General features: G+C 39.2%; 1 protein-coding gene across 4 annotated transcripts in view; it reads left to right on the forward strand.

The window, feature by feature from the left end:
• The window catches only part of RNF121 (ring finger protein 121), a 79534-nt gene that overhangs the window by 21488 nt on the left and 37860 nt on the right, over positions 1 to 20186 (forward strand). For all 4 annotated transcript variants that reach the window (XM_027039724.2, XM_027039723.2, XM_027039722.2 and 1 more), the window contains exons 2-3: positions 7456 to 7493; positions 10695 to 10836. In XM_027039724.2, the coding sequence (XP_026895525.1) occupies positions 7462 to 7493; positions 10695 to 10836 (174 nt within the window). In that variant the 5' untranslated portion in view covers positions 7456 to 7461. The remainder of the gene's footprint in view (positions 1 to 7455; positions 7494 to 10694; positions 10837 to 20186) is intronic.

Consider the following 20186-nt stretch of genomic DNA (forward strand, 5'->3'; position numbering starts at 1 on the left):
ACTAAAAATAGAACTACCTTGTGACCCAGCAAATGCACTACTAGACATTTATCCAAGGGATACAGGTGTGCTGTTTTGAAGGGACACATGCACCCCCATGTTTATAGCAGCACTATCAACAAGAGCCAAAGTGTGGAAAGAGGCCAAATGTCCATCGATGGCTGAATGGATAAAGAAGATGTGGTATATATATACAATGGAGTATTACTCGGCAATCCAAAAGAATGAAATCTTGCCATTTGCAACTACATGGATGGAACTGGAGGGTATTATGCTAAGTGAAATTAGGCAGAGAAAGACAAAAATCAACCGATGAACATAAGGGAAGGGAAACAAAGATAATATAAAAACAGGGAGGGGGGCAAAACAGAAGAGACTCATAAATATGGAGAACAAACTGAGGGTTACTGGAGTGGTTGTGGGAGTAGGAGATGGTCTAAATGGTTAAGAGGCACTAAGGAATCTACTCCTGAAATCATTGTTGCAGTATATGCTAACTAATTTGGATGTAAATTTTAAAAAATTAAAAAGAAATCTGCATCTACAGAAAAAAAGATAAAAATTCTCAGAAAACTAAAATAGAGAGTAGCTTCATCAAATTGATAAAGAATATCTACAAAAAAATTTGCAGCTAACATCATACTTGATGGTGAGAAACTTGAAGCTTTCCCAGTAAGGTTAAGAGCAACGTAAATGGTGTCTCTTCTCACCATGCTTTTCAACATCATACTGTATGGAAGGCCTAGCTAATACAGTAAGACAAGGGAGTAAAATGTATACAGATTTGGAGGGAAGAAACAAAACCATCTTTGTTCACAGATGACATAACTGTCTATGTAGAAAATCCAAAAATGTCAACAAAAAATCTGGAACTATTATAGCAAGGTTTCAGGATGATATAAATCCAGCAAGGTTAATATAAAAAGAGCCAATTGCTTTCCTATATATATATGAACAAGTGGAATTTGAAATTAAAAACACAATACCGGCGCGTCTGAGTGGCTCAGTTGGTTGGGAGGCCGACTTCAGCTCAGGTCATGATCTCACGGGTTCGTGAGTTCGAGGCCCATGTCGGGCTCTGTGCTGATGGCTCAGAGCCTGGAGCCTTCTTCAGATTCGCTGTCTCCCTCTCTCTCTGCTCCTCCCCCTCTCATGCTCTGTCTCTCTCTGTCTCTCAGAAATAAATAAATGTTAAAAAAAAAATACCATTTACTTTAGCTCCATGAAAATGACATCCTAGCATAAATACTAGTATAAATCTAGCAAAATGTTTATAGGATCTATATGAGAAAAACTATGAAGCTCTGATCAAAATATTAAAGAAGAACTATTTAAATGGAGTGATATTCCACGTTTAGGTATAGGAAGATTCAATGTTGTCAAGATGTCAGTTCTTCCCAGCTTGATTTACAGATTTAGTGCAATGCCTGTCAGAATCCCAGCAAGTTACCTTGTGGATATTGACAAGCTGATTCTAAACTTTATATGGAGAGGCAAAAGACCCAGAATAGCCAATACAGTATTAAAGGAGAAGAACAAAATTAAACACACTATTATGTCCACACAGTTGTTTATAGCAGCTTTATTCGTAGTTGCCAAATGTTAGAAGTAACCAAGATATCCTTCAGTAGGTGAGTGGATAAATAAACTGTGGTACATCCAGACAATGGAATATTATTCATTAAGAAGAAATGAGCAATCAAACCATGAAAAAACAGAGGAGTCTTAAATGCATATTACTAAGTGAAAGAAGCCAATGTAAAAAGGCTACATATGATTTTAACTATATGACACTCTAGAAAAGGCAAAACCATAGAGACAGTAAAAAGATACGTATTTGCTAGGGATTAGGGGAGGATGGAATGATAAATAAGCAGAACACAGAATTTTTAGGACAGTGAAACTACTCTGTATGATACTTGAATGTTGTGTACATGTCCTTATAGGTTATATGTTAAGGTAAACTGAACTTTGGGTGAAATGATGTGTCAGTGTAGATTCATCAGTTGGGACAAATGTACTACTCTGGTGGGGGATGTTGATAATGGGGGAGGCTATGTGTATTGGGGTGGAGGGGATATATGGCATACTCTGTATTTTTTGTTCAGTTTTGCTGTGAGCCTAAAAATCCTCCAAAAAAGTCTATTTTTAAAAAAGGGACAAAGGTCTGAATAAACTTTTCTCCAAAGTTAAGATATATAAATGGCCAATAAACATATGAAAAGATGCTCAGCGTCATTATCCATTAGGGAAATGCAAAATTGAAATCACATAGCGAAACCATTTCCCACCCACTTGGATGCGTTTATGAAAAAGAGAATAACAAGTATTGTTGAGGATGTGGAGAAATTGGAACGTTCACGCAGTGCTGGTGGGAATGTAAAATGGTGCAGCTGCTGTGGAAAACAGTTTGGCAGTTCTTCAAAAGGTTAAGCATAGAGTTACCATATGACCTAACAGTTTCACTCCTCGGTATATATCCTCAAGAGAAATAAAAACATGTCTACACAAAAGCTTGTAAATGAATGTCGTAACAGCATTATTTTTAATAGCCAGAAAGTATAAACAACCCAAATGTCCATTAACTGTTGAGTGGATAGATATAATGTAGTATATCCATACAGTGCAGTGTTATTTGGCAGTAAAAAGGAATTAACTACAATACATGCTACAACCTGATGAACATTGAAAACATGCTAAGTGAAAGAAGCCAATCTCAAAAGACCACATACTGTATGATCCCATTTTTATGAAATGTCTAGAATAGGCAATCTATAGATAGAGACAGAAAGTAAATGAGTGTCTTCTTGGGCTGGGGGAGGATGGAGAGTGACTGCTAACTGGTATGTGGTTTCTTCTTGTGGTGGTAAAATGTTTCAAACTTACACAATGGTGATGGTGGCACAACTCTGTGAATATACCGAAAAGGACTGTGGATGAATTTATGGTATGTGAATTAGATCTCGGAAAAGTTGTTATTAGAATAATCAGGTGCATAGAAGTATATGTCTTTGGACACATTGTGGAATGTGAGTGCTGGGATGCAATAGCAGCAGTAGCAATGCTTTAATGGGCGTATGAATTATCTGGCTATCTTATTAAGTGTAGATTCTGATTCAGGAGGTCTGGGATGGAGTCTTGAGATTCTGTTTCTTAATAACCTCTCACAGTGCTGATGCTGCTGGACTATGCCCCATGCTTAGCAAGGCAGTAGAGGATATTTGTTTCTTCATTGAATGGGGTCAGTCTAAAGAGCCTTCCTGGAGCCAGGAGGATTTGGCCAGAATTTTGTACCAAGGCAGAATTGGTTTGGTGGAACAGAGGGCATTAATGGACAAAGTAACCAGCCTGTGTAAAGACTCAGAGACCAGAGGGAATCTGATACTTGAGGGAGTGGAACAGGAGGCCTATTTGTGGGGTTAGATGGGTGGGTCCCTGAGTCTTTTACACCTGAGCATTTTCCATTTTTATGAAATTTTCTCTTGCCCTCTGCCTGACATTTTGGTTTATTCTTTCAAATCTGGACTTAGGTAGATTGGCATAACTAGGTGCCTTGTGAGCTTCTAGGAGGGGGGTGATTGGTTGGCAAGAAAACATTCTGTATGTGGGTCTTGGGAGTTGGATGTGAGCCCATCAATCAGTAACCATGCCTAGAGAGCCTCCCTAGTTAGCTAACCTGAGCTCTGGACAGGGCACAATCAAGACTGTCTTCTTGGACCCAGATGAATAAACTCATTAATGAGGGAGCAAATAAAACTGTATTTCCAGATGGTACAGGTTAATTATAGTTGTAGTTTAGAGCTTTCCTTGTCTTTCCACTTGCACTTGAAGACCAGTTTGTATGTAATGTAAATAATCGCTTGGTTCAGGAGGCAAATATTAAAGCCAAATCATATCTTTACTCTTAGGATTCACAGTACTCCATGAAGTGCTAAATGGTCTTGTAAGTCCAAGTCCAATCTCAGCCTTAGTGTTTGCCTTTCTGAGCTGTTTTCTCTGAGGCTCTGAAAGCATTACTGTTCTGTGCTTCACCAGCATTTGGTTCCCCAGCCTCTCCTGTTACTTTATAAAGTACTTCCACTCTCCCAGGAGGAAAGGCAATGAAATCGCATGGTGATCTGGAATGTTCTTACGTTCACAGCCCCACAATGAAATCAGAAGTCTTATTCTTTATTTTCCAGATGGAGAGACAGTATAGACTATATGGACAGTAGCATGCTTGACCACTGTCTCATGGAGAGGCACCCCTGTGTCTGGCCTAGTTCTTTGGATCTTCCTTAGTTTTTCCTTCAATAGACTTGTCTGGCTTCTTTGAACATCTAGTTATGTTGTCTTGGTTTTGTCTTGTCTTGTTTTGTTTTGACATAGAGTTTTTTAAACATGATTTTCTGGGTGCTTCCTGGTGTCAAATGAATACTTCTTTCCCAGATGCTTATTAAGTACTTTTCAAGTGTTTGTTTATACTCCCATTTAAGCATCTCCAGGTAAGTTGCTGGTTTGTCAGCATACTTATTATCATATTGTAGAGAATTGTGTTCAATTCCTTTAGTACTCACTGAGTGCTTAATATATGCTCAGCTCTGTTCTGTTCTCCTTGAAAGACACAAAGCTGTGTATTCTCCTTGGAGCTGTGGGATCTTCCAGGTTTATGGGATGGGAGCAAGTTACACAAAAGCAGGCTAGGAATAGAGTGAAGCAAACGAGACACTTAGGGTGCAAACTTTCAGGAGACACTCACTTTCAAGGTCATGCAAGTGGAGGATTAGTACCTGACAGTGAGTGCCTCCTTAAATTTTGAGCCCTAGGTCCCTTGCTTACCCCGACCTTAATGCTGGTCCTGCCTTAAGAAGCAGATCACTTGGCAATCATGTCTAAGATAACATAAGACTATGAATGAATGGCATGGAACAGTGCTTCTAAAATTTAATGTGCATACAGATCATCTGGAGATCTTATTAAAAGGAGGATTCTGGGGGTGCCTGGGTGGCTCAGTCAGTTAAGCATCCAACTCTTCATTCGGCTCAGGTCATGATTTCATGGTTTGTGGGATCAAGCCCTGTGTCAGGCTCTGCATGACAACACAGAGCCTGCTTTGGGTTCTCTCTCTCTCTACTCTCTTTGCCTCTCCCCATGCTCATGCACTCATGCTTATAATAAACTTTTTTTTTTTTTTTTTTTTTTTTTTTTAAGAATTCTGATTCAGTGGGTCTGGAGTGATGCCTGAGATTCTGCATTTCTAACAAGCACCCAGATAAAGTTGACACTAGCCTTTGTACCACACTTTGAGTGAGAAGGAGAAAAATCCATGCTTGAGAAAACCAGAGGGCCAAATTCACTAAGCTAGAGGATCAGGGAAGGCTTCTCCAGAGAAGGTGAAATTGCAGCTGGTTCCTCAAAGGACAAGTTGGACTTGGATGGGAAAAAAGAGAGGGAGACATGGCAATCAAAAGGAAGGATATGCAAAGGCTAGAGACAGGAATGAGACCCATGTGTTTTGGGACAATGAACAGACTGGTTTGGCAAGATGCAGGTTCAAGTTGGAAAAAAGGAAAAGAGTTTTGATACATAGTGTGAAACCATATGGATTGTTTCTTTAGAAATATGGTCCTTAATTGTCTGCTCAGGTATTGCCCAAATGAGTATTTCCATTTCTTTTCTTTTTTTTTTTTTTTAATTTTTTTAAATGTTTATTCACTTTTTGAGAGACAGAGACAGAGTGTGAGCAGGGCAGGAGCAGAGAGAGAGGGAAACACAGAATCCGAAGCAGGCTCCAGGCTCTGCGCTGTCAGCACAGAGCCCGATGTGGGACTCGAACTCATGAACCGTGAGATCATGACCTGAGCCAAAGTCAGACACTTAACTGACTGAGCCACCCAGGCATCCCGGGCATTTCCATTTCTTATATCCACTTGTCCTTCTGGGATACTCTGGGGCCTCTTTTTTTCTGGGGGAGATGAAAGCCTGAGTCAGGACACCTGAATATATTCTGTGAGGCATTGTGTGAATTAGGAAAAGAGAGGAGGTGGTTGACTTCATTATCCTGATTGGCTGGGTGAAGCCTTGAGATGTTGTTGTTGTTGTTGTTGTTGTGTTGTTTCATTTTAACTTAGCTGGGACATGTAGAAATCAGAAAGCCCTCCCTAAAGAGTGATGGGAGTACACAATACACACACATAAAAGGATGCCTGGTAAATATGTGCTGATTTGACTCAGTAGGAGAGTTCTGCCCATTTTAAATCAAACATTCCATGTAAAGTACTTTTCTGAAATTATCATAGGAACAGTGGGAAATTGGGCCTTGAACATCATAGGTACTAAAAGAATATTTGTTGATTGATACATTTGAGAATTGTCTCTCCTCTCGACATCAAGAAACATTTTCAGCTCAGGTCAGTAAAAGAATGTATGAAAGTAATGTTTTTGACTTATGTACTGACACTTGGGTATGCTTTTGTGTGGCTGCAAGGAAGCAGAAGACTTGAGTCCTGAACTCAAAGAGTTTATTTTTGGGCAGTGGTTTTCAACTGGAGGCAGTTTTCTTTCCACAGGGGACATTTTACAATGTCTGTAGACATTGTTGCTTCTGTGGAGATGCTATTGGCATCTAGAGGGTGGAGGCCAGGGATGCTGCTAAAACATCCTACAGTGTACAGAGAACTCCCCACCCCACCAAAAAAATGAACCAGTCTCAAATATCCCTAATGTCAAGGTTGAGAAACCCTGTTCTAAAAGGACAAGACTAACAAATAGAACCAGAACTTTGAAGTTGGAAGGCCATACTACTAGTAAATAACAGAGCAGAGACTGAAGCTTAGTTCACCCTAGTCTAATGTTTTGCCTGATGCCATAAAGCCATTTAGACTCAAACAGCATTATATGACAAAATATTTTATTTAGCTTCATCTCCCACTAATTCTGATTCATACTTTTTGCTCTAGCCATACTCATTTATTTGTATGCTGTGCAACTTTATTCCTTCATGTTTATGTTAGTCCCTTTGCCTGGAACATTTATTTCTCTTATTTTTTCATCTGGATGATATTTCACATCTCCTCTGGGAAGTCTTGCCAATCTATAACACCCCAGATTGGATCAGAAGCCATTTCTTTATTCTTCTCTAACTAGTCCTCAGCATATAATAAAGAAATTTTCTGTATATATGTGTGACTTCCTGACAAGGCTGTGAACATCTTAGGGGTTAGAGTTACTCTCCTATCCTCATTGCCTTGCATATACATACAATATACTGTCAGTCATAGACATGAGACAAAGTAAGTGGTTAGAGAAGGGAGAGATCAGTGGGAAATAGAGTATTGGGGAAGGTTCCATACAGATTACGACACTTGAAAGCTTCTTGTAATTCCTTGAAGATAATGATGAATGTATGAGCACCTTATGTTGGGCAGGGATAGTTCTCAGACAGTAATGGATTTTTCTTGTGGTGTCTTTCTACAGGTTGATATGTCGGACCTCTCCCCAGAGGAACAATGGAGGTAAGTGTGACAGTGGGGGCCCCTTAGGCTGGAAACTATAAATTAATCCTACTAATAGAGTTGTATATCTTCCCTTTTGCTAACTTGGCTGTGGGGAGGCAGTAACTCTTGACCAGTAAGACAGGTCATTTGGGATCTTTCCCAGTACTTGGGTCACTCCTGAGTAGCTCCTTCAGTCCTGGGGAGTAAATAGGTAATTGCACCAAACCATTTATTTGGGTTTGAACACTACTAGTTCTGCCATTTCCTAACTGTGCGATCTTCGGCAAGTTACTTAGTTTCTTACTACCTTAATTTTACCAGTTTGCACAATGAAGATTACGACAGTACCTATAACCGCATAGAGTAATTGTGGGGATTAATATATGTGAAAATCTTAGAACAATGCCTGGCATGTGGTAAGCTTCCAGTAAGTGTTCACCTGCTTTCCAGTTGATTATCGTCATTAATATCATTATCCATGAACAGGGCAGAGAGCTCTGGCTGAAAAATGAGAGATGTGTCTTCTGATCTCAACTCTGCTACTAACATGTTTTGTAACCAGAGTGAGTCAACAAATATTGTCATGATTACTCATCAGTAAAGAACTTTCAGAGTGCTTACCCCACAAACTTCACAAGGTAGCTGACCAATGAGCTGAAATCAACCATGTAGACTTTATTAATAGTGCAAAACCCCCCTTCATTTAGATTATAAAAATGGAGAATTGCAAAGATATCAACTTATATGACAAACCCAGCAAGATTTTAGGTGACTGTAAGCTTAATATGTACTAGTTTTGTACCTCAGCTATCAAAACATTCCAAAATTTGGAAGATGTTTCTAAAAATATATTATCTGCTTTAGGGTGGTGATAGTTCCACCGTGCTCTGCTTCACTGAGTCCACATTGATTTTGTTGTAAACACTGTATATTAAGAAGATCTTTAGCTAGATAATGTCTAGAAGAAGGCAACCAGGTTTAATGGTTTTCACATTATATTATATGAATAGTGTTGAAAAGAACCGTTAGCCTAAAAGGGCACAGAAAAGTGATAGTAGGAAGAGGATAGTTTTTGTTTTTGTTTTTAAATAAGATCATGACAAATCTTTGAAAGAGCAGCGCTGGGTAAGAAGAGTGAAAATATCCTTTGTTGTTCCAGAGTATAAGATTAGGTCCAACGGATTGAAGCTATAGATAGATATTTTGTCTCGTTATCAGAGACAGCCTTTTTTTTTTTTTAATTTTTTTTTTTTAATGTTTTATTTATTTTTGAGACAGAGAGAGACAGAGCATGAATGGGGCAGGGGCAGAGAGAGAGGGCGACACAGAATCGGAAACAGGCTCCAGGCTCTGAGCTATCAGCCCAGAGCCCGACGCAGGGCTCGAACTCACGGACCGCGAGATCGTGACCTGATCTGAAGTCGGAAGCTTTAACCGACTGAGCCACCCAGGCGCCCCAATACAGCTTTAATAATTGTGGTATAGTGAACTTCTGCCCTTAAAACATTGGAATTTTATTTCTTCATAACACATGTGAACACCTACAATGTGCCAGACACATAGTTCCCTAACTACTTTAAGAGACAGATGTTCTCAGCCAGTGGAAGTATTCAAACAAATATTATAAAGATAATGTTTGCATTGGGTGGGAACCTGAACTAGATCTTCTCTGGTATTTTCTAGATATTTCTTTGATTTTTTGTTGTGTACATCCATTCAGTCATATACTGAATAAGAAATTTATGTCTGCGAATAAGAAATTTATGTCTTGTTATCTTTATAACTCCCCACAGTCTTTAGGTTTTTAAAATGCCCTTTGCCCTTTTAGTTTAGCTTATCCTCACAACAACCCTATGAGGGAAGCAGCAAAGATATGGACTCCTTTTGACAAATGAAGAAATTGTGATGTAGAGATGTGAATTTTCTTGGCCAAGGCCACATGGATGTCTGAACCTAAGTTTTTCTGACTTATACTCCATATTTTCTTTTTGTCAGATTCTCCCACCTAGGATAAACCCTTAGGTGCTGTGGCTGGCTGCTGACATTTGGCTGCCCACTCCCCTACCATGTTTCTTCCCTAACATTTTATTATGAAAAATTGAAAGAATTACACAGTAAACACCTTTATACCCGCCATCTAGATTGTACAATTAACTTTTTGCTTTATCATTTATCTCTTATGTAATTCATCCCATTGGGTTCTTCTTGCATAGTCTCTCATTGCTCCTGGGAACTCTATGAAGATACCATTTATGTTGTCCTATCCCTCTCTCCCTAATATCCCCATGAATGGAGAATTTGCATAAAAGCTCCTGACTACAGGCTGTATTTATATTTAGTTTTCTAACTCCTTCCTTATTTCTCTGTGTTGGCTCACTCTGACCCAGAATGGTAGGATTGACTCTTTTGCATTCTTAGAGGAAGCTCTTTGCCTATATTGGCCAAGGGAATCACTTGTTGCCAGTCCTCTGGACCAGAGAATGCCTGCCTTAGATTATATGAGTTTTCGGTTGTACTCTTCTTGAGCCCTTGAGGAGGCTATTTACCCGTGGACACTGATGGTGTAGTCACTGTTGAATTAGTATAAAGTTGAAGCAGTCCAGATTTTTCAGGCATTAACTAGCTTTCAGAATCCCTGGTCCTGACAGAGAGGGTAGGACAAATAAAGCAAGACTTTAACCCTGGAATTAGTACACATCTGCAGTATTACTTCTTTATATATATATATATATATATATATATATATATATATATATATATATATATATATATGTATATGTATATATATATATATATATATATAATATCACTGAGTAGCATTATGAGACTTTATAGCTATAAACTTTTCTCTGGGTTACTTTCTCCTTCCAGTGACAGGTTGAAATAGGACTGAAATGGGCAGGGACTACAGGCTTCACCTGGGACCTCTTTCCTACAGGAAAGGTGTCAGCTGTTTCTGCTCTTGCAGGTGGGCAGCAGACAACCCACCTTTAACTCCAGTAGCTGAGTTTTTGGGGCCCACAGAGCTCTGGTTCTATCCCCCAATGCCTGTTCTCTAAGATGTGTATTTTTCTATCCTCTAATTTGTACAGTACCTTGCAGCTGCAAAGCACAAGAATATGTTCTGAGCTATGGGATGGTGGGATATCCCTGGAAAGCATTGCTATTTTACCATCACACCATCCCTGACCTGCCTTACCTCATCTGTTTGGCTTTCAGGGTTGAGCACGCACGCATGCATGCCAAGCACCGTGGCCATGAAGCCATGCACGCTGAAATGGTCCTCATCCTCATCGCTACTTTGGTGGTGGCCCAGCTGCTCCTGGTACAGTGGAAACAGAGGCACCCCCGCTCCTACAATGTAAGCTACTTTGCCTCTCACTTCTTTGTATGACATTCATCAAAAGACCCTTAGTATTCTGGGGTCCAGCCTAACCCAGGCCACATATAGGTGGGGAATGGACAATAGTAATAAACTTTATATATGAATGGTGAAGAGCGTATGGCAAATGTGTGTTGAAGAGGCAAGTAATCCAGATTGTGAAAATAGGGATAGAACCTAAGGCTACTTCCATGGCCAGAAAAGGTAGGTCTTCCCTTGTGAACATTTTGGGACAGATTCATGAGGAGGTGTTCATCAGAAACTATTCAAATAGAGGGAGAGGTGATCGCTTTATTGGGAAGACCAAGCCTCCGAGTAAATACTACAGGTAGGATTTAGATGAAAAAAAAAAAAGTAATAATTGAGGAAATGAAGAACAAAACATATAAAACATATAGAAAATGCATAGCTGAATGGCAGAAGGAAACCCTCCCTTATTGGTAATTACTTTAAATGGTTTAAATTCTTCTATTAAAAGGCAGAGATTGGCAGACTGGTTTAAAAAACCCCATGAGAGGGGTGCCTGGGTGGTATAATAAGAGTCAATTATGTGTCCGACGTTTGATTTTGGCTCAGGTCATGATCTCATTGTGAGATTGAGCTCTACATCAGGCTCTGTGCTTACAGTGCAGAGCCTGCTTAGGATTCTCTCTCTCTCCCTCTCCCTCTGCCACTCCCCTGCTTATATGTGCATGCTATCTCTCTCTCAAAATAAATAAATAAACTTAAAACAAAAACAAAAACAAAACAAAACCTGGGTGCCTGGGTGGCTTGGTCAGTTAAATGTCCAACTTCGGCTCAGGTCATGATCTCACAGTTTGTGAGTTTGAGCCCCGGGTCAGGCTCTGCACTGACAACTCAGAACCTGGAGCCTGCTTCAGATTCTGTGTCTTCCTCTCTCTCTGCCCCTCCCCCGCTTGTGTTTTCTCTTCCTCTCCCTCCCTACCTCCCTCTCTCTTTCTCTTTCTCAAAAAATAAATAAATAAACATTAAAAAAAAAAACCAACCATGAGAGACTCATAAGACACAGATATTAAACATAAAGGGATGGAGAAAGATATTCCATGCACATGATAATCAAAAGAGAGCTGGGGTGGCTATTAAATATCAGACCAACAGACTTTAAATCAAAAAAATTTACAAGACATAGAAGACATTATATATCGATAAAAGGTTCAATCCAACAAGAAGATACAATAATTATAAACACATACATACCTAACAAAGGAGCCCCAACATATGTGAAGCAAAAATTGACAGAATTGAAGGGAGAGATGGACAGTTGTACAATAATTGTTGAAGAGTTCAGTACCTTACTTTTGGTAATGGAAAGAGCAACCAAATAGAATATCAATACTTAATAGTGGACTTGAGCAGCATTAAAAACTAATTAGACCTAACAGACCCAAAGGGCACACTCTAACCAACAACAGCAGAATACATACTCTTTTCAAGGGCGCATTGACTGTACTACAGGATAGGACAGATGTTAGGCCACAAAACAAGTCTCAATAGGTTTGAAAAGATTAAAATCATAGATTTAACTACTGTGGATTAGGGCATGGCAGGTGTAGTGTACTGGATTTTTTTCTTAGAAGTTTGTAATCTTTTCATGGGCAACCCTTTTTTAACATAAAAACTTGGCAAACACCCACATGATAATACTTTGTAAAGAATATACAATCACATATGTAATGGTAACAATAGCTAGTATTTATTGAATTCTTACTATGCCAGCCACATTCTAAGTATTTTAGGTGCATAGATTTAGCTAATCCCCATAATAATCCAGTAAGGTAATTTTTTCTCCATTTACAAATGAGGAACTGAGACAAAGGCTAAGTAACTTGCTCTAGTGATAAAACCATTATTTGAACCCAAACAATTTTACTCCAGGGTTTTTAATCTTAATACCTAGTGGTTCTTTTGCTCAATTATATGCTTTTTCATACCTCTGGTATTATGGCCAGACATGCCCAGGGGTCTGTAGCTCACATGATATGAACTGCTCTATCTCATTTAATCCTCCTAATAGCCCATGAGGTAAGTACCATGAACAAACTGAGGCCCAGAGAATTGAGGCATGAAGGGAATACTAATAGAGCCAGGATTTGAATCCAGGTCTTTTATTTCCTGTTTCATAATTTCTGCTGTACTATAGGTTGCTTGAAGCAAAAAGCAACCAGGGAACTGAGGGGTCACCTAGAGCATAGGAGGAAGAGAGGCTAATCTTTGCCCTTGAACAGACACAGGTTCTGAACCTTACTGGCCTATAGCCAGCTCAAGTGTTACATGTACCACAAATAGAGACATCTGTACCTTCAGGTCACAGTGCATTAAGTGACCACATGACACCAAGGCTTTTTGAACTGGAGACCATCCAGCAGGCTAAGCCACCTAGGTGTGGCTCCATGTCTGGACACTGGTCATACTTTGCCCTGATACCTGAGACAAGTCACTTGTTTGTCAGTGTATGATTATAGTGCCTTCTCTATAAAATGGGGATTACCAAGATGGTTGAAATGAGCCGGGAAAAATAAGACCACTCATAAACTAAGTGTAGAATGAAAACCCCCTTGGTATTTCTATGCTGGTATTTAAAGATAATCTTAATTATGTAATGCTGGCTAATCTGCAGAGATTTTTAAAAACCTCTAAAGGAAGTGAGAATACATGTATGTACTATAGTGGTTTTCAGTAAGTACTTTTAAAGCTGTGGAATCCTGTCTTCAAATAATATCTTAAGGAACAACCCAGTATGGAAAACAATTAAGAGGCTGCTCTGCTTGATATAGGGTTGGGTAACCCTCTGCTTCTCAGGAACAAACATAGGACTCACCAGTGTTAGAAAACCACTGATGTCATTCATTAGTTAATCCTTAAAGGAAATGTGACTAATTTAACGAAGTCATTTGTATAAGGAACATGCACAGTTATCTCATTACTGCCATACCTTGTAAACTGAACTTCACTGGTGAGCGACATGCTAACATTATAAAACATCTTGGGGGTGCCTAGGTGGCTCAGTCAGTTAAGCATCTGATTTTGGCTCAGGTCATGATCTTGCGGTTTGTGAGTTCAAGCCCTGCATCAGGCTCTGTGCTGACAGCTCAGAGCCTGGAGCCTGCTTCCGATTCTGTGTCTTCCTCCCTCTCTGCCCCTTCCCTGCTCGCACTCTGTCTCTCTCAAAAATAAAAATAATAAAAACATTGAAAAAATTAAAAAAAATAAAATATCTTGAACTGAGAAACTTAAACCCTTATTTTTCAAAAATTAGAAAAGGAAATCTGCAATGTCCTGCTTTATGCTGCTGTTACACAGTAATCTAGATTGTTTTTTAAAGAACTTTTATTAACTTGTGTACAGTGGATATTCTTACACTTTAATTAAAATACTAACTTTGGGGGTTCCTGGGTGGCTCCGTTGGTTAAGGGTCTGATTTTTTATTTCAGCTCAGGTCATGATCTCATGGTTCGTGGGTTCGAGCGCCACATTTAGCTGTGTGCTGACAGTGCAGAGCCTGCTTGGGAATCTCTTTCCCTCTCTGTCCCTTCCCAGCTCGCATCCACTCTCTCTCTCTCTCAAAATAAATAAACTTAAAAAAATAGTAAAAAAAAAAAAAAAATACTAACTTTGGAAGAAGAAAATTGCCCAAGAACGTTGTACACAGTGACATCTCCTGTCCTTTTTCAAGCTTATCAGAAGTTGGAGCTGTCTGCCATGGAGGCAGTTAATAAAATGGAGCCATCCCAGTCTGACTTGAGTAGTCAGCTCTCTCACTTCTTTTTTTTATTTTATTTTATTTTATTTATTTTATTTATTTTAGCTCTCTCACTTCTTAGCTCTATGATTTTCTATCTCTCTGAGCCTGTATAAGTTGGAGTGATAGCTACCTCACGGGTTGTGAAAGTTATATAAAATTGTATGGTAAAGTGTTTTGTAAACTCTAAAGCTAATGTTGTTAGTGGCTATTGTTGGTTCCACTCCTAAGAGAAGAGCTCAAGACATAAAAATGTTTTCAGATACTATTTCATATAGAAGAGGGATAGAATTGTATTTTTGTTGAGAATAATTTCATATAACAAAATTCACTGTTCTAACCATTTTAAAGTATATAATTCAGTGGTTTTTAGTACATCCACAGTGTTGGGCAGCCATTGCTGCTATTCTAGAGCATTTGCATTACCCCAAAAGGAAACCTCATATCCATTAAGCAATCACTTCCTATTTCCCCCTCCCACCAGGCCCTGGCAACCACTAATCTGTTTTCTATGTATTTGCCTATTCTGGATATTCATACAAATGGAATTATACAATATGTAGCCTTTTGTCTGGTTCCTTTCATATAGCATAATAGTTTCAAGGTTCAACAATGTTCTAGTATCAGTACTTTATTCCTTTTTATGGCTGAATAATATTCTATTGTATGGGCATGCCACATTTTGTTTATCCGTTCATCATTTGATAGACATTTGGGTTCTTTCTACCCTTTGGCTATTGTGAATAGTGTTGCTACAAGCATTCATTATAAACTTTTATTTGAACACCTGTATTCAATTCTTGGGTATGCCCCCGCAGTAGAATTGCTGGAGTAGAAGTGCAGGGTATACCCTGGAGTAGAACTATTTAACTTTTTGAGAACTGCCAAACATTTTTCCATAGCAGCTATACCATTTAGCATTCTAACCCACAGTGCATTGGGTTCCAATTCCTCCACATTCTTTTCTTTTCTTTTTTTTAAGTGTATTTATTTATTTTGAGTGGGGGAGGAGCAGAGAGGGGGAGAGAATCCCAAGCAGACTCCACAGAGTCCAATACAGGGCTGAATCCCACAAACTGTGAGATCAGGATCTGAGCAGTTATCAAGAGTCAAGTGCTTAACCGACTGAGCCAACCAGTTTCTCCACATTCTCACAACACTTGTTCTTTTTTCTTTTCTTTTCTTTTTTCGTTTTTATTATAGTCACCCCAGTGGGCATGAAGTAGTATCTCATTGTGGTTTGATTTGTGTTTCCCTAATGACAAATGATGTTGAGGATAATTTGATGTATTTATTGGCCACATGTATATCTGCCATGGAAAAATCTCTTTGCCTATTTTTAACTGGTTTTTGTTTTTCCTTTTTGTCTTTTTATTATTGAGTTGTAAGAGTTCTTTATATAGTTTGTATACTAGACCGTTATTAGATATGTGATTTATAAATATTTTCTCCCATTCTGTGGGTTGCATTTTTACTGTTTTGATAGTGCCCTTTGATGCATAAACATTTTAAAGTTTGATGTCCAATTTATTTATTTTTCCTTTTTGAATGAATATATTTGACATGTAATATTGGTTACATTTAAGGTGTTCAACATGTTAATTGATACATTTATCTATTGTAATATGATTCCTATTATAACAACATTTAGCATCTCTATCACATCATGTAATTATCCTTGTTTTTAGTGGTTGAAATAAGGTTGAGTCTCTTAGCAGGTTTGATGATTATATTACAATATTGTTATCCATATGCATTATACTTTGCATTAGATCTCTGTGGTTTTTTTACTGCTTGTTCCAAGTTTGCACCCTTAAGTCTATTTTTTTGTTTATTTTTAAGAGAGACAGAGAGGGACAGAGTGCAAGCAGGGGAGGGGCAGAGAGAAAGGGGGAGACACAGAATCTGATGCAGGCTCCAGGCTCTGAGCTGTCAGCATAGAGCCCAGTATAGGGTTTGAACTCACAAACCATGAGATCATGACTTGAGCCAAAGTCGGATGCTTAACCGACTGGCCACTAGGTGCTCCATTAAACCTATTTTTTTATTTTGTTGCTTGTGCTTTTAGTGTTATATCTAAGAATCCATTGCCAAATCCAAGATTACTAAGTAAGCTTTTATCTTTATGTGCTTTTTGAAGAGTTTTATACTTTTAGCTCTTACTTTTAGGTCTTTGGTCTCTTTTGAGTTTTTGTAAATAGTATGAGGTAAGGGTCTAACTTCATGTTTTTGCATATGGATATCCAGGAAATCATACGATATTTATCATTCTAAAACTGACTTATTTCACTTAGCATTATACTCTCTAGATCCATCCATGTTGCAAATGGCAGGGTCCCATTCTTTTTTTATGGTTGAGTAATATTCCTGTGTATATGTGTGTGTGTGTGTGTACACCACATCTTCTTTTTTCATCTTTTGATCAACACTAGAGCTGCTTCCGCAATGTGGCTATTGTAAATAATGCTGCAATAAACATAGTGGTGCATATACCATTTTTTTTTAAGTTTATTTATTTTGAGAGAGAATGAGAACATGCACAAGCAGAAGAGGAGCAGAGAGGGAGAGAGAGAATCCTAAGCAGGCTTCATGTTGTCAGTGCGGAGCCTGACACAGGGTTTGATCCCATGAATCATGAGACCATGACCTGATCCAAAACCCGGAGTCAGACACTTAACTGACTGAGCCAACCAGGCACCCCTGGGTATATCTTTTTAAATTAGTGTTTTGTATTCTTTGGGTAAATACTCAGGGGTGGAATTACTGGATCATATAGTAATTCTATTTTTAACTTTTTGAGAAACTTCCATATTGTTTTCCACAGTGGCTACACCAGTTTGCCTTCCCACCAACAGTGTGCAAGGGTTCCTTTTTCTCCACATTCTCATCAACACTTACTACTTGTTTTATGGTTGTTTTTGTACTTCCTCTCTGTTCCTTTCTTCTCTTGTTCTTTTCTCTTATGACTTGTTGGCTTTCTTTAGTGATATTCTTGGATTCCTTTCTCTTAATTTTTTGCATATCTATTATTGGTTTTTGATTTGTGGTACCATTAGGTTTATATATAACATCTTATGCATATAGCAGTCTAAGTTAAGTTGATGGTCGCTTAAGTTTCAACCCATTCTTTATTCCTCCTCCCCCCCACATTTTAGGTATATGGTGTCATACTGTATATCCTTTTGTTTTGTGAATCCACTGACTGATTTTTATAGATGTATTAATTTTATTACTTTTGTGTTTCCTACTTTTCTTATTTTTTCTTATGGTCTTTCCTTTCTACTCAAAGAATCCTCTTTAACTTTTGTTGTAGGGCTGGTTTAGCGGTGATGAATTTCTTTAACTTTTGTTTGTGTAGGAAAGTCTTTATCTCTCATTTTATTCTGAATGATAGCCTCGCTAGATATTCTCATTTGCAAGGTTTTGGTTTTTTTTTTCCTTTCTTTCTTCCAGTACTATGAATATATCATGCCATTCCTTCCTGGCCTACAAAGTGTGTGCTGAAAAATCAGCTGATAGCCTTATGGGTTTCCCTTGTATGTAACTATTTTCTCTTGGTGCTTTTAAAATTCTCTCTTTATCACTACTTTTTGCTATCTTAATTGCTATGTGTCTTGGTTGTGGACCTTCTTTGCTTGGTTTTGTTGGGGGATGTCTGTGCCTCCTGCATCTGGATTTCTGTTCCTTCCCCAGGTATGGGAAATTTTCAGCTATTATTAAATAGCTGAAATAAATTTTCTGTCCCCTTTTCTGTCTCTTCTCCCTATGGGATCCCTAGAGTGAAAATGTTATTATACTTGAAGGTGTTGCTGAATTTCTTAAGTCTCTTCATTTTTTTTTTTTTCCTACTCTCCTGCTCAGCTTGATTGTTTTCCAACACTCTCTCCTCCAGGTTGCTAATACATTCTTCTGTTTCCTCTAGTCTACTATTTACTCCATCTAGTATATTTTAGTGTCAGTTATTGAGTTCTTCATCTCTAATAGTTCTTTTTTCATGTTTTCTATTTTTTTGTTAAGGGTCTCACTGACATCTCCACTCTTTCTCAAGTCCAGTGAGTATCTTTATGACCATTACTGTAAATTATCAGACATATTACTTATCTCCACTGCATTTAGCTCTTTTGCTGTGATTTTGTCTTTTTCTTTCATTTGAGACATATTCTTTGGTCTCCTCATTTTGTCTAACTCTCTGTGTCTGTTTCTGTGTGTTAGAAAAGTCAGCTATATCTCTTGATCTTGAAGAGATCAAGTAGTGGCTTCATGATGAAGAGGTTCTGGAGTACCCTGCAGTGCAGTGTACCCTGTTCACCAGAACCTGTTGCTTCAGGACTGTCTCCAGTGTATGTTGCATGCACCGCACTGTTGTGGCTAGGCCACATTTGTCTTTAGTCCAGTCATCTGCAATGGGTCTCTTGGCCTGTTTGGGGCAGGGTTTGGTCTCTGTGTTAGTGGGCCAGTCTGGGGCTGCCTTTGGTTTGAGGTGAGTCAGACGAAGCATTTGCCAGAGATGTAGTAGCACCAAACTGCAGGGTGCTTTCTCTGTGCTGTCCCCTGAGAAGCTTTCGTTGATAAGTGGGACCTGCAGTCAAACCAAATGTCTGCCCTCAGCCCACTGTTTGGGTTGCAGTTGGACTGGTACATATAGTTATCTTCCCCTCTCTCTGAGGCAGGAATCACTTTGGAGTGGTGCTCACTCTTGTTGGGCCTGCTTGTACACTGCTGAGCTTATAGCACTACTTTGGATGGGATCCAGCCAGGGAAGTACTGGATGGGGGCATTTCCTCAGGAGAACATGAGGTGAAGTACAAGATGCCAGCAAGGCCCACATAGTTTTGCTGTGAGAGGGGACCTAGACCTGAGACCTGGCTGGAAGGTGCATGTCCACAAGAGAGCACAGGACAGGGGCCGCTGTTAGCAAGTTGAGTGAGTTTTGGCCACTGTGCTGGTTCTTGCAGGTATCTATGTGTCTAGGCTAGAGGGTGGAGGAGAGAAATGGTGCCAGCAAGCTCCTTTGTTCCTGAAGAAGTCTCCTAAAGATCCCTGCCCTCCAGCAAGTACTCTGAGATTAATAAATAAATCTCCTTCCTGTATACCACAGGTGTTTTTCAAATTGCTACTTCTGTGCTATATTTCTGCAGGGCTGTTTGTTGTGCTGTCTCTTTAAGGGCAGGGACTCCGTTTCCTATCACCCTCCTGGCTCTGCTGAGCCCTCTGATTTTTAAAGTTCCAGGTGTTAAGCCTGGCTGGTTGTAAGAACTCACAAGAGTAGGACCCTCTGATTTTCAAAACCAAATGTTACAGCGATTCATCTTCCCTATGCAGGTTCTCCATGCCTGCGGTGCTTGGTGTGAGGATCTGTTTCTCTCCCCGCTCTGGGCTCCCTGTGTCTGTTCATCCCAATGGATAATCCCATAGGTCCATTTAGCTCCCTACCTTGTCTCCACCCTCCCTACCCTGTTCAGTGTGGCCTCTTTCTCTACATGTAGCTCTGGAGAGTCCATTCTGCCAGTTTTTGGATCATTCTGGGTTATTTACACTGATAAGGGTTTTATGTAGTTGTATCTGTGGG

This window comes from Acinonyx jubatus, chromosome D1, assembly GCF_027475565.1.
Source record: "Acinonyx jubatus isolate Ajub_Pintada_27869175 chromosome D1, VMU_Ajub_asm_v1.0, whole genome shotgun sequence".
Taxonomy (NCBI): Eukaryota; Metazoa; Chordata; class Mammalia; order Carnivora; family Felidae; genus Acinonyx; species Acinonyx jubatus.